This window comes from Chiroxiphia lanceolata, chromosome 24, assembly GCF_009829145.1.
Source record: "Chiroxiphia lanceolata isolate bChiLan1 chromosome 24, bChiLan1.pri, whole genome shotgun sequence".
In the NCBI taxonomy this organism is placed as follows: domain Eukaryota; kingdom Metazoa; phylum Chordata; class Aves; order Passeriformes; family Pipridae; genus Chiroxiphia; species Chiroxiphia lanceolata.
Window position 1 is genome coordinate 6,122,908 of NC_045660.1, and position 14,139 is coordinate 6,137,046.

General features: G+C 43.7%; 1 protein-coding gene across 8 annotated transcripts in view; it reads left to right on the forward strand.

The window, feature by feature from the left end:
• ZMYM4 (zinc finger MYM-type containing 4) overlaps positions 1 to 14,139 on the forward strand; it is a 34,223-nt gene that overhangs the window by 13,027 nt on the left and 7,057 nt on the right. For 5 of the 8 annotated variants that reach the window (XM_032710205.1, XM_032710203.1, XM_032710202.1 and 2 more), the window contains 19 exons: positions 28 to 95; positions 668 to 838; positions 3,528 to 3,606; positions 4,325 to 4,577; positions 5,174 to 5,348; positions 5,461 to 5,673; positions 7,368 to 7,518; positions 8,157 to 8,272; positions 8,401 to 8,673; positions 9,175 to 9,325; positions 9,581 to 9,753; positions 9,856 to 10,006; positions 11,071 to 11,211; positions 11,506 to 11,543; positions 12,159 to 12,303; positions 12,479 to 12,597; positions 12,945 to 13,116; positions 13,716 to 13,769; positions 13,885 to 14,064. In XM_032710205.1, the coding sequence (XP_032566096.1) occupies positions 28 to 95; positions 668 to 838; positions 3,528 to 3,606; positions 4,325 to 4,577; positions 5,174 to 5,348; positions 5,461 to 5,673; positions 7,368 to 7,518; positions 8,157 to 8,272; positions 8,401 to 8,673; positions 9,175 to 9,325; positions 9,581 to 9,753; positions 9,856 to 10,006; positions 11,071 to 11,211; positions 11,506 to 11,543; positions 12,159 to 12,303; positions 12,479 to 12,597; positions 12,945 to 13,116; positions 13,716 to 13,769; positions 13,885 to 14,064 (2,823 nt within the window). The remainder of the gene's footprint in view (positions 1 to 27; positions 96 to 667; positions 839 to 3,527; positions 3,607 to 4,324; positions 4,578 to 5,173; positions 5,349 to 5,460; positions 5,674 to 7,367; positions 7,519 to 8,156; positions 8,273 to 8,400; positions 8,674 to 9,174; positions 9,326 to 9,580; positions 9,754 to 9,855; positions 10,007 to 11,070; positions 11,212 to 11,505; positions 11,544 to 12,158; positions 12,304 to 12,478; positions 12,598 to 12,944; positions 13,117 to 13,715; positions 13,770 to 13,884; positions 14,065 to 14,139) is intronic. The other 3 variants (XM_032710207.1, XM_032710209.1, XM_032710206.1) reach the window with 2 other exon arrangements.

A 14,139-nucleotide genomic window follows, 5' to 3' on the forward strand; every position in this document is an offset into this window, starting at 1 on the left:
TCTATTTAATGTATATGTTTTCCTCAGTTCATAATCAAGTAGAAGAAACATTACGGACGCAGTTAGCGCCACAAACTCCAGAAACTAACTTCAGGGTAAGCTACAGACCTTTCAACCACTTTTGCAAGTGCAGCAATGTGCTGGAATAATTCAAAAATACGTATTTTGTATTTGAGTGTAAATTTGAGTGTCGAGGAAACCGGTCTTCTGACTCTTAGACATCTGTGCTGCTTAAACAGTGCCTGTAATTTTGTAAAATTTTGCTGAGCCTCTGTTTGGATTGAGGATTCTTTTGGTAGCCACTTTCCTGTTCAGCGTGGTCTGAGTGACCCGTGAGCCGAATCCAGACCTGGATGCATCCACCTGACCTGCTGCCTTTTTTCCACATGAGCCAGGGAACAGCTGTATCCACAGGAGACACTCCCCAACAACCAACTTAGAGAACTGGGTGGCTTCTGCTTCGGCCAGAGGAGTGGAAAGGATTGGGGGTGGGATGAGAGAGGGGGCTGCAGGGAGGTCGAGGCAGCAGCTGCTGCCCAGCACTTCTCCCACCTTCCAGTGGCAGGACCCAAATCTCTTGGTCTGCACCACAAACTCCCCTTGGCAGCAGCCCAACTCCTCATGGCAGATGCAGGAGGGTGAATTCTTTTTCATATTATTGTTTCAGGAGTCTAGCTACCTATTTTCTAGTAAGGAATCTATTGGACAAGAGCTGGGGAATTCCTTTGCACGAAATATTAGAATTAAGGAGGAGCCTTTGGATGACGAATATGATAAAGCTATGGCCCCACAGCAGGGACTATTAGACAAAATTAAAGATGAACCTGGTAATTCTGAGGTAAGTTTCCCGTCGCATTTCTCATTTTGGTCTGACACTGACCGCATAGGCTGAACATAAATTCAGCACTTTATTTGGTTTGTTGACCGAAATTTAACTTGAAGAACATAGTTTAGTAGAAGGATTTTTCCCTCTTATACTACCATAAAACCCAACCCCCCCCCCCTAACTTTTTGATGTCTTTTTACCTTGTCGCTGAAAATGTTTTTGCTTTTCAGTTGGAAACAAAGCCAAGTGCTGTAAAACTTCTGTTATTAAATCTGTGGCAATGTAGACACTTTATTGCAGTCTAACTAGGAAATAAACTGTAAATCACATTTTGTTGAATACCTTGTGAGTAGTCACAGTTAGAGATGTGAGTTAAAACAGTGCTATTCCTGCTCTTCCCTTAAAGGATGTCTTTGCAAGCACAGTGCTTCGTTGTTCTTGTTTTAAATTAACACTTAGAGGTCTTAGCAAAATATTTAAGTACTTACACATCAGTAAGGTCAATTTAAGCATGTGTTTAATTCTCGTTGGAGACTGACATTTTTTTGTGATGATGCAAGTGAAAACTCAATAATTGCAGCCTGGAGAAGGTCTGCCCTGGGAGTGAGGGGTGCTGGGGCCAGGATTGCTGAGCTCCAGCCAATCTCTGTGCCACTGGTTTGTGTGTGACACCAGGGACACGAGCTGGGCTGCACCTCCTGTCTCCTCACTGCTCATCTTTGGGCCACCTGCCAGACTTCACCTGTTAAAGATGTGCAAAGCTTCCCAAAGTGATCCATCCCCGTGCACTGACACGGCAGTGTTGGTGTTCCTGGGCAGGCATTAGCTCTTAGCATCACTCTGTGTCCTTCTGCTAAACCTCCTCTGCTCTCTGGGCCTGTCTTCCCAGCATTTTTTCTTCTTTCCCCGTAATACTCTTAATAAAGAAGTAAATTGTTTGCAGCTTCAGATTTCACTGCCCTTCTGATTTCAGTCTCTGGGGGATTGTTTGGGTTTATTTTTCCTTAAGCCTATAGGATGTCAAACCACGTGTAGGGTAGTTAAATCTGTCTCTTCTTTTGTCCTCCCAAGATGGCATCTGCTGTGTGGATTTGTGTGGAATGCAAGGCGAGATGTCTGTGGTTATCAAAGATCATGTTAATAAGTAAAAATGAAGACTTGAAGAATTTAAGTGTCAAATATCGTATGGTTCAAAATATTCCTTCCTGGAGTAAAATCCTGTGATTATCAACTCTGCCTGATACTGGAAAAGTAGGAGAACTGAGTTCATTTTGTTTTGCTTTAGATTGGAATTAATATGGGGGGGGGGGTTGTGGGTTTTTTTAACATTTCCTGAAAGATAAGAGCATTTCTTGCTGTAACCAATAGTTGGAGCTGAAGGTTTTTGGCTTTCAGCACTGCTACACTGCTGTGAAACTGCTTGATCATGCACAGTTGATGTCAGGATTTGCCTCCATTTCTGTTCCTAGTATTGACTATAACTGCAGTTAAAATGCTTAAAAAACTGTATGTCTGCAAGTAACTGTTTTTTAAATAATAATAATGATAATAATAATAATAATAAAAATGGTGCTTTAAATCTCCTCACAGCTCACCCATACCCAGCTTAGAACTTCTCTTAGCTGAGATTTGAGTGTTTCAGTTGATGGTTCACATGATCAGGGAACACCACTGCCTGTTCTCCTGGGAAACCTGTTGAGAAATAGTTTGGTTGTCTTAGAGTAGAGACTTTCATCTTCCCCTGGGAGTAAGAGAAGTGTTCTGTGCTGTGTGGAGGTTGGTGTGGGATTTTTAGGAGCTGGCTTAGGCTGGGGGAGCAGCTCAACTGTCACTGGGAAGGGAGGGTTTCCCTTTGCTCAGTGACTCTGAAGTGGCTTCCTTGGCAGCCAGGCAGAGCTGGGAGTTCAGAACATGCCACCCCACCTCACTGCTCCCAGGTGACTGTAAGGAGGTTAAATCTTGTCATCTCTGTAGTTCCAAGAGATGATGCTTTTCAGCCTATTAAGATTTCCACGTGGAGTGTTCCAAGCCACTTTCTGGCTCGGATTTCCAGGGAGAGCACGGGCAGGAAGCGTGGTGGTGTCAGGAGGGGCTGCAGGGGACAAAGCCAGTCATTTACAGCCTGTCAGCTATTCCACAGGCAGCTGTTCCTGGGGATTTACTCATCCTGCACCCAGTGTGAGGTGGTTCCCCAGGCTGAGCAGGGATGTGATGGTCTGGCTCTGATGGTGCCAGCTTTGATCTGCTGCCAAGCTTCACCTTAGGCTGTTCCATGGTCCTGACTCCTGGTTAATACAGTGCCCCTCAACAAGGTCCCAGCTCTGTTCTTTGCTGTCCTCCATGAATGTGAAGATAAAGCTTGTTTCACAGGACAGGGGCCAGGGCTGCAGAGCACTTCCAGGTGGAAAGTTTGTGTGAGTGAAAAACAGAGATTTCCTAAAGCTTTGGCTGAATTCTGAGGTGTCTTGGAGTACAGCTGGAGAGGGCAGCCCCACTTCTCCATTTGTGCACCCCCCAGGTGTGGTTTGCTGGGACCCTCTGAGCAGATTCTGTGTGTGGTGCTCAGGCAGCAGAACTGTCACCTGGCTTAGGACACTCACTCCTCCTTAGGGTTCAGTGCAGCATTGTGAAAGAATGGCAATCATGTAACCTGTGATTACATGTGTGTATTTGTTCTCCTTTTCCTTTCCCTTTGTTTTAGGAGTACGGCCAACAGCCAAAATCTCAGGAAGGGGAGCTGAAAATCAGTGCTGTATTTTCAGTCAGTGGCAATCCTGTTGGTAAGGAATAGGCAAGACTAACTTCATTTAAACCTGTAAAATATGTCACCTTTGCAAATAGTCCTGCAATTTATTCTGCATTTCATTTCCTGTGTCTGACCCCAGTAGGAATAAAGAACTAGATTGGTTTAGAGACAATGAAATTGAGATTATGAAAGAATTGTATTTTTGAGGCATAGGAAAATTGAATGTGAAATACAAGGAGAATTGAATGTGTTAAATGGCCTTAAGATGAAGGAGGGCAGGGTTAGGTTAGATGTTAGGAAGAAATCCTTCCCTGTGAGGGTGGGGAGGCCCTGGCACAGGTTGCCCAGAGTATCTGTGGCTGCCCCATCCCTGGGAGTGTCCAAGGCCAGGTTGGACAGGGCTTGGAGCAACCTGGACTAGTGGAAGGTGTCCCTGCCCATGGCAGAGGGGTTGGAATTAGATGAGCTTTAAAGTCCCTTCCAACCCACACCGTTCTATGATTCCATGAAAGGGATGCTGAAAGTGCATTCTCCATCTTAACAGTAGTTAAAAAAAATCTGCTATGCAGAAACCCAGCACAGGGCATGTATTTCTGGAGAGTTCATGTGCTATTTGATTCTCCTCTAGACCCTGACAACCCAAATAAAGCCACGAGCCTTGTGCTTGCCCCTGCACACAGTGAGTTCTGTGTAATAGATCCGTAACACTTACCCTGTGTTTTCTCTGTGTGGTTGTTTTTTTTTTTTTTTAGCTCCACAGCTGTCATCAGGTTTCCAGCCTGCTGTGGCATCCTCTGGCATGAGCAAAATGCTCCCTTCAGTTCCAAGCACAGCTGTTCGGGTTTCCTGTTCTGGCTGTAAAAAAGTCCTGCAGAAGGGGCAAACTGCCTACCAGAGGAAAGGCTCGACCCAGCTCTTCTGCTCCACACTGTGCCTCACTGGATACACCACTCCAGTTTCTCGCCCACCAGCTTCTACCAAGAAAACCTGCTCAAGCTGCTCAAAGTAGGACAATGCCTTAATTTGTTCTAGTCATAATTGATATTCGGGCAGATAATGAAAGCCTTCGGTGCTGGTTTTGTGCCTCTCGCTGCTCCTCTTACACGTCCCTTCAAAAACTGGTGCTGGTGCTGTTCCTTGTTAATTGCTCTGTCTGCTGGCAGTTCCATTTCCTTAATTGGGTGTTACATACACACATTTAAAAGCCACTGTGATGGAGAGTGTCTTTTTTTGATTTAAATGAGCCAAATATGAAAAACTGCATTTCAAAAGGTCCTACATTTTCCTGCCACTGGGAAATGTCATTGCACTCTCAAAACCACTAACAAGAGTACATTCTCCAAAAGTATTTTATGCTTTATTTCTTCTGGAGGAAGATAGATTTGTGAATCCCTAAAATGAAGCAAAACATGGGTGAATTAATGTATTCAAGGCCGAATATCTCCTTAGATTCTGAGAAAAAATTAACTTTTTGATCTGGCTCCATTCTGTGATCCAGCCTGTGCTGGAGAATGTTTAGTCTCCAGAAGAAGCGAGGGAGCAAGCTGACACAAAAACAACATTAATCCTTTATCTCTGTGTTTGTTTTTCCTTTTCCATAGAGAAATTCTAAATCCAAAGGATGTAATCACTGCCCAGTTTGATAACACGGACTCCAGTAAGGATTTCTGCAGCCAGTCTTGTCTGTCCACGTACGAACTGAAAAGGAAACCCATTGTCACTATCCACACCAACAGCATCTCCAGCAAGTGCAGCATGTGCCAGAAGAACGCAGTGGTAATTGCAAATTCCTTCATTTGAATTTCCTTAGATCAGCACAGCTCGCTGTCTGGGAGGTGAACACTCACATTCCTTGTGTCCCTGCTGAATGTTGTCCCTCTCCCCCCAGATCAGGCACGAGGTGAACTACCAGAACGTGGTGCACAAGCTGTGCAGCGACGCCTGCTTCTCCCAGTTCCGCTCGGCCAACAACCTGACCATGAACTGCTGTGAATACTGTGGGGGGTATTGCTACAGTGGCTCTGGGCAGTGCCACATCCTGCAGATAGAGGGACAGTCCAAAAAGTTCTGCAGTTCCATATGTGTGACGGCCTACAAGCAGGTATGTGGGACAGGACAAGGGGGATCGGCTTCCCACTGCCAGAGGGAAGGGTCAGATGGGGTTTGGGGAGAAATTCTCCCCTGTGAGGGCTGGGAGGCCCTGGCACAGGTTGCCCAGAGAAGCTGTGGCTGCCCCTGGATCCCTGGGAGTTGCCCCTGGAGCAACCTGGGCTAGTGGAAGGTGTCCCTGCCCATGGCATGGGGTGGGACTGGATGATCTTTAAGGTCCCTTCCAGCCCAAACCAGTCTGGGATTCCACAATTCTGTGATTCTGTATTTGGACTGAATACTAAAAATATGTCTTTGAGATTTTGGGTGTTCAGAAACACCCAGTGTATTAGTAGATTATGGCAGTTACTGGGTTGGTCTAAGGTAACTGCTTTTGCCATTTCATGGAGGAACAGAGTCATTAAGGTTGGAAAAGCCCTCCAAGGTCGTCAAGTCCAACCTTCAACCCAATGTCATGGTGCCCATCAAACCATCTCACCAAGTGTCACATGCACTTGTGCTTTGAACACTTCCAGGGATGATGATTTGCTTAATCTTTGCCCAGACATATTGCTCTGTTTTTCCCTTACCCCTGAACCAGCTACCAGAGAATTCCAGTGTGGGAGAAGACACAGTGGGACCCCCCAGCCCACTGTGACTGTTTTCAGTCTCTGAGATGCTCCCTGTTTGAGTATTTTTTTTATTAAATTAAATTGTAGCCCTTAAATTAAGTGGAGAGGAAAAGTAATAATTAATTGATAATTATGATTTTAATTTATAAACTTTTCATATTTATTTTTTATTATAATGTATCCTCTTAAAGAGCTGACCATTTGAGGCAACATTAATTTGTTTTAATAGCTCAGTTATTTTTGACTGACCTATCTTAATGCAATTACTTTAGGAAAAATTGCCCTCTGATAGGAGAGTGTAACTTCATTTTCTGACTTGACTCTGCTGTCCCATTATTCAGGCCACTTAGGCCAAGAAAGGCCTAATGAATTAAAAAAACCCCACATGGTAAACGTATTTCATCCAGAAAATTACCTCCAGCATTAGCTGCCCTCTGAAACAGATCTGGAAATGAAATTAAATAAGCTGGAAAGGATTTTATGCTGCTTTTGCATCACACATCAGAACCCCATATATGATAGTTCTCCTGAAAATACAGTATGTTCAATGCCTATAAGGTTAAGTCTAATCTATTTTTAATTGACTTTTAAACAGCATTCAACTCAATTGTCAGGTAGATTGTGATAGTTTCTGGGGTTTTGTGGGTGTTTTTAAATCCTTAAAAGCTTATACTCTGTTCTGTCCTGTGAACAGATAGAACAAAGTGCATTTTTAAGGCTGTCAAACTAAAATAGTCTGGTGTACTAATTCTCAAAGTTTTTTCTGAACTTAGAGACCTTAAAAACCTTAAATACAGAAAATGTGTCTGTGAAAGTCAGACTTCTCTCACCTGTAGTGTTTGCATTGGAGGCCTTCTCCCAGACAGCCTAGTACTGGTTAAAGTGGGGTGGGGAGGCAGCTCAAACCAGAACTCAAATAAGTGCATCTGCACCATGAATAACAGCTGTAAAACTGGTGTGGTTTCAAGCACACCAGCACATTTTATACATGTTTTATATGTTACTGATAATTCCCAGGTTAATAAAAATTTTTCAAAAAAATTGAAACGAATGACCCATTTCCCTGTTCCCACAGAAGTCAGCTAAAATCACACCCTGCACACTGTGTAAGTCTCTGAGGTCTTCAGCCGAGATGGTGGAGAGCACAAATAATGTGGGGAAAACGGAATTGTTTTGCTCTGTGAACTGTTTGTCAGCATACAGAGTAAAAATAGTCTCTTCTGCAGGTAAGCTTGTCCTTTTACTTCTTTGGAAGCTTAATTTCACAATGCTCATACCCAGACTTTATATGTCCTGAAAGTTAAGGCTGATATTCTGTTTTTAGGGTGGCTTATAAGGGAAGTGCTGAGATGGGAACATAAATAAGGACTTTCTACTATAGGTAAACGTAGCAGTGACAGTACAGCCATTTCAGTTTTGGTTTTAGGGAGCTTAAACACGGTAATCAACCTTAAATCTGTTTTCTGCTCTTGCAAGTGCAGCTGGTGGGTTTCCCAGCCACTTGTGTGGACATACACCATGTCACTGCTGGGGCTCCTCTGCCCTTGTTCTCTGGGGTGATGAGTTTGTTACCTCAGCCCAGTGTTGCAGGGAGCTAGGCAAACATCTTCTCAGCTATTTTTCTTGTGGAAATAGAAAAATGCTTACTGACATCCTAGGGATACAGGGAGATTAATTAAATTTCTGGCAAGCAACAGGCACAGCAGCTGCAGTGTCTGCTTCTGAATCTGCAGAAATGTCGTCTCGGGCTTCTCTCTGTACCTTGGCTCATCATTCAGACTGTTCTTGTATGCACGGTGCAAAATCATCTGTGATACAACCTGGTGTTGCATAAATCACTTTTTCTTCTCTGTTTCACCCTCAGGTGTCCAAGTTCAGTGCAACAGCTGTAAAACCTCAGCCAACCCTCAGTATCACTTGGCCATGTCGGACGGGAGCATACGCAATTTTTGCAGCTACAATTGCGTGGTGGCTTTTCAGGTGTGGCATTCCAGGGTTTCCTCTTAGCTGAATTAACAGGACGCTAAGTCGGTGGTGGAAGTGTCAGGGGATGCTGGGTAAAGGATGTAACCTTGTAAAATAAAGCCTGATCCTTTGCTTCCCTGCAGAACTTGTTCAACAAGCCTTCGGGGCTGAAGTCGTCGGTGGTGCCGCTGTCGCAGGGTCAGGTCATCGTGAGCATCCCCTCGGGGACGGTGGTGTCAGCTGCTGGCACCACCTCCACGGTGTCCCCCAGCTCCACCAGCACCTCAGCTGCTGCAGGGCTCCAGAGACTGGCTGCCCAGTGCCAGCAGGTCACTTTTACCCGCCCTTTTGTAAAACTCAAGTGTCAGCACTGCAGCAGATCGTTTACAACCAAACCCGAACTGCTTGACTACAAGGTAATCGAGATCAGGGCTTTTCAAGCTCTCTTTTCTCAGCAGAAATCCAAGGAATTGTGGTTTATGTGCACTGGTCTGTCAGTACTGCTCTGTTGCTTACTATGAGCTGCTATGGAGGGATTTGGAACTGATTTTGGTATTATTTAACAATTATCAAACTAAATGCTGATACGAGCTCTGTGGTCTTAAAACCAGGGAAAAAAAAAAAGAACACAAAAAAACCCCAAACTAAGTGATTGCCTGGCTAAAGAAACACATTCCCATCTCTTGGACCCAGAGATGATCCTTTTAATCCAAGGGCAAAGCACACTGGTGAGGGTTTTCTGCAGAAAGTTCTGCTTTATTGTAAAGCTAAACGGGGAGATTCATTTGCTGGTGCTGTCTGTTGTTGATTTCCAAGGGTATAAATATGTTTCTGCGTTTTTATTAACGGTTAAAATGTATTATCTGGGATGTGACTCATTCAGACATTGAAACCAAAACATTCTGGCTGTGTTGCAGGGTAAAATGTTCCTCTTCTGTGGGAAGACCTGCTGTGATGAGTATAAGAAAAAGAACAGTGTGATGGCTTTGTGTGAATACTGCAGGTTTGAGAAAATTATCAAGGAGACAGTGAGATTCTCAGGCACAGATAAAACGTTCTGTAGTGAAGGTAAGAAAGGGCAAAACCCTATCTCAGAGAAATCAAGTGTTTTGCCTTAAAATTATTCGTGATGCTAAGAGAAATCTAATATTTTTAAGTTAGAAATCTGGTTTTTTAGGTTTAGGAACACAGAACCTTCTTCACACTTAACATTTTAATGGTATGTTTGAACAAATTACTGCAGACATCACTAAATACAAGAACCAGAAGTGCTCAGTGGTTGTCTTTTTGGTGCTGAAGAATGTTTTTGCTGTTTCCTTTTAGTTTGTAAACTGCTCTATAAACACGACTTGTCGAAGCGCTGGGGAAACCACTGTAAAATGTGCAGTTACTGTTTACAAACTGCCCCCAAACTGGTCCAGAATCACTTTGCGGGGAAAACGGAGGAATTCTGCTCGGAGGAGTGCATGTCTAAATTCACAGTTCTGTTTTACCAGGTGAGCAGTGTTGTCACATCCCCCAGCAGAGGTTTTTTGTCCACGTGCTCCTCGTTGGTGCTTCCAGGAGTGTTCAATTGGTCCCTCGCTCTCTTTTCCCAGATGGCAAAGTGTGATGGGTGTAAGAAGCAGGGCAAACTCGGCGAGTCCATCAAGTGGCAAGGGGAGATGAAGCATTTTTGCAACCTGCCTTGTATTCTGCTGTTCTGCAAACAGCAAAGTGTTCCTGACCCTCCACCCCCAAACAACACAGGTAACCCGGGCTGGGCGTGGTGCTGCCTGTTGGTGTGTGTGGCACTGAGGTGGATGTTTATGTGGAAACTCAGTTCAGTGAACTTTTTGAGATCTGTCTTCTCCTGGGGAGTTTGCCTGTTGCTGTTGGATGGGCTCAGCTTTAGATCTCTCTCACTTGAGGCAGTTTCAGACTTCTGTAGGTGTGAGGTGCAATTGCTTCATATGCCAAACAAATTTTAGAGAAGATGAAGCAAAAGCACTTGATTTTCAGACACTTCCATGAAAAAAAGGCCTGTTCTCTTGGGGCGAAATGTACTGATCTGGTGAAGACATGTTAAATATGTCACTTGTCTTGATAACACAGAGCAGATATGGTGGAATGTTAATTTTCAGTTAGCAAAAGCAATCAAGTGGTGAAATTAATAGAGTTAATGGCTGTAAATACAGACTCACATATATGCACTTAAAGCAGCCAGTTCTGGGCAGTCTGTGGGCATAGGAAGAGTTCCCATTTCTGTGTCATTAAGTGTTGATTGTTGGAAGTGTCATTCCCAAGGTTAATGAGGGCTGTAGCTGTTTCCTTGAGCAGGTGGAATGGAAATGAGGGTGGGAATGAAGCCCACTGGAACAGGAACTGAGTTTCTGTAGGGAATGAAAGGCAAAGGGAAAGAAAGGCCCACAAAGACAGGAAGAGGAAGGGAAACAAGAAGCAGGAATATCACTGATCCTAAAGAGGGGCATAATCTCCCACTGAGTGATGGTGGCTGTAACAGTAAGGTACCCAAAACCAATAAAGTATATTAACTGGAAGTTTATAGTGTGCACCAGGCCACAGTCAGCTTTTCAGCTTGGTGCACATCTGCTGCTTACACTGGTGGGAGCTCTTTTCCCCCTCTTGCTTTGTTTGCTTGTGGAACCAGCTCCTGTTTAAACTGAAATGCTGCAGCTTTACACCTTCATCCCCTTCTCACAGCAGCCTTTTTCATCTGGAGATAAATCTGAAGGGGGGGTGTTGTTTCAGAAATGCTATTTTACAGATTATCTTACTGCTTATTTTCATTTTCTTCTGCTCACTGTGTCCAGCAAACCTTTCCATGGCACCTGCCTCCTCCTCAGGCCCTCCTTCTTTGAGAAAGGACTCAACCCCTGTCATAGCAAACGTGGTGTCCCTTGCAAGCACCCCAGCTGCCCAGCCTACTGTTAACTCCAACAATGTCTTACAGGGTAAGGCAGCTGAATACGATGCCTGTGCTTTTAAATCTCTATTCCTGAACATTTATATTTGCTCAGGGATTTTTTTCACTGAGGACAACAGCCACTTCTTCATTATTCTTCACGTCAGTGCAGGTGGTTGCATTTGTTCTCCCTTTATATAGGTGTAAATAATGACTTGAATTTATGTGCCTAAACAGGGAATGAGTTTTAATTGGAATTCTTTTTCTTGACCTTGGCAGAATATGGATTATGGTCCTTGATGATAAGTACACAGGTTATTGTATGGGTTTTTTTTCTTCACAGGTGCAGTCCCTACTGTGACAGCAAAAATAATAGGAGATGTAAGTTTTACAAGAGACTCTTTTTTTTCCTCTCTTTCACCCAAATTGTATCAGTAACAAGTAAAGTATTTAAGAGTTTTGCACTGTCATTTTGGAACTGCTTTCCCTGGTTATGATTGGGCTTTAAAATTCATCCAGCTTGCAGATGCTTTTTAAAAAATAGATAGCACTTATATGGCATAAAAGTTCTGTTGTGTCTGCTGACAGATTGGATGATTTAAGGCAAAACCTGTCAGATTGTAGCTCTTGAGGTGTCTGTGGTTCTCAAGTAATTCAGTGGTTTCACATCACTTTACTCGGTGTTTTAGGTGTCTGTATCAGACTTTTAGTTATCAAAAGTATCTTAACTCCTTTTTATATCTTTGCCATCAGTAAGATTCCAAGGTCAAAAGTTTATAGTGGTTATTTGACTGCAGGAACCCAGTATTCCTGCAGATTTGTTCACTGCACTGTTAACAAAATTACCTCGTTTTGCAGTAGTTTTTTAAATGATCATTTTTATCAGCAAGTAGAGTTTTAAATTGTTCAACCTCCCACAGCAGAGATCAAACACTACTCTTATGTTGTCTTTCAAAGCAATATGGACTCTGCCCTGATTTTGTGTTTTCCAAACAGGCAAGTACCCAGACAGATGCCCTGAAGCTCCCATCATCAAAACCACCCAGGCTTCTAAAAAACAAAGCTTTATTGTGCAAGCCAATCACACAGACTAAGGCCACCTCCTGCAAACCTCACACACAAAACAAAGAATGCCAGACAGGTGGGTATCTGGTCTCCTACCCCTGTTGTAAAAATCTGTATTGCAGTTGAGAGAGTAATACATGACTCATGTAGCAGAGTATTATTTAATGTATTTTAAAACCTTAACTAGTTTTCAGGTGGTTGTGTGTTGTTTTTCCAATGATTTTTGGTTTGTTCTGTTTTTGGTGTAACAGAAGCAGCGCCTGTTCTGCCCCAGATCGTTGTGGTACCTGTTCCTGTACCAGTGTTTGTGCCAGTGCCCCTCCACCTCTACACTCAGTACACACCAGTTCCCCTGGGGATGCCAGTACCTGTAAGTTATGCTGCAGTTCACTACAGAAGTCAGTGGTTTCCAGTCTTGTTTGGTGTCCAGCACACCCAGCACAGTGTCACTGGGTGTTGTGTCTGCTCATTCGGGCAGCACTTGGAGTCCTTGAAGGCATTTCCCTCCCTATTGCATAATGTTTGGTTAAAAATCATCACACAAAACTGCCAGTTTGTAGGGAGAGCAAGAACAAGTTGTCCTGTCTGGAGTTATTTTAAAATTAATTTCAGTAGTCCTGAAATATATGTAAGATTAAATGAGCGGAATCTCCCTTGTGTATTTGCTGTTTCCCTTCACCCCTAAAAATGGTCTGATATTTTCCACGTGTTCCATAGATACCAGTTCCCATGCCCTTCCCAACTACCCTGGATAATGCTGATAAGATCATTGAAAATATTCAGGATGGCAAGGAAAAGGTTTCCATGAATCCATTTGAAGCTGATCTCCTTCAGATGGCGGAAATGATTGCAGCAGATGCGGAGAGAGAAAAAACACACTCTCATGGTGGTAGGTGGTGGTTTGCAAAAGGAGATGAAATGCAGTGAGGGGAAGGTCCTCTCCCCACAGAGATTTATTTCCCTTTCCCCTATCCTGGGTGCTGATTTGACTTGTATTGACAGTAACAGGTTACTAGAGGTAGTAATCTCCAGATCAGTACATCGTGTGTTAGAAGGAGGAGCCAAAATCAAGAAGACAGAGCAGCTGTTTTAAAGCAGTATTTTCCTATCAGGATTTTTATGGTGAGTTCTTGAAGGGTGGTGCAGGTCAGAGTGTGTTGGATAGTGACCAACTCATATAGTAAAAATTGAACAAGCTGAAAAGAGATGAATAGAATATTTTTATTTGTCCAAAGATGACTCAAACAACAAACAGGGAGGGATGGCAACCTTTGGAAAAACAAGCATAGGTTAGTTCTGCATTTCTGTTTCCCCTGCAACAGCATGACCAAGGTAGAAAGCTGTTGGGAGAACTCCAGTGAAGGAGAAGACACATCAGTGTGTTAATATTATGAGCTAATACATAGTTTTTTGGTGTCCAAAGTATTTTCTATTAGTCGTGTAAGCTGTCAGTCATGTGTAGATACAGATTTCCTTCTTTCTCCAAAGGATCTCAAACATCTGAGCACGAGCTCTTCCTGGACCCCAAGATATTTGAGAAAGGTCAGTCAGATATTTTTTTTTTTTTTTTTGCAAGTGGATATTGATCCTCTCACATCTTTTCTGGCAAACCCCTGGTTTCTGCCTTTCCCATGGTCTGTGATCCCTCTCCTTGCAGACCAGGGCAGCACCTACAGCGGAGACCTGGAGTCCGAGGCTGTGTCCACCCCCCACAGCTGGGAGGAGGAGCTGAACCACTACACCTTACGATCCAATGCCCTGCCAGAGCCCGAGCCAGAGCTGAAGCAGTTCTCCAAAGGGGATGTGGAACAGGACCTGGAGGCAGATTTCCCATCAGGTCAGTGCAATATGGAATAAAACTCACTGTCCTGTTGAAGCACACACGGTTTTCTGCGTGCATGTTGTACCAACA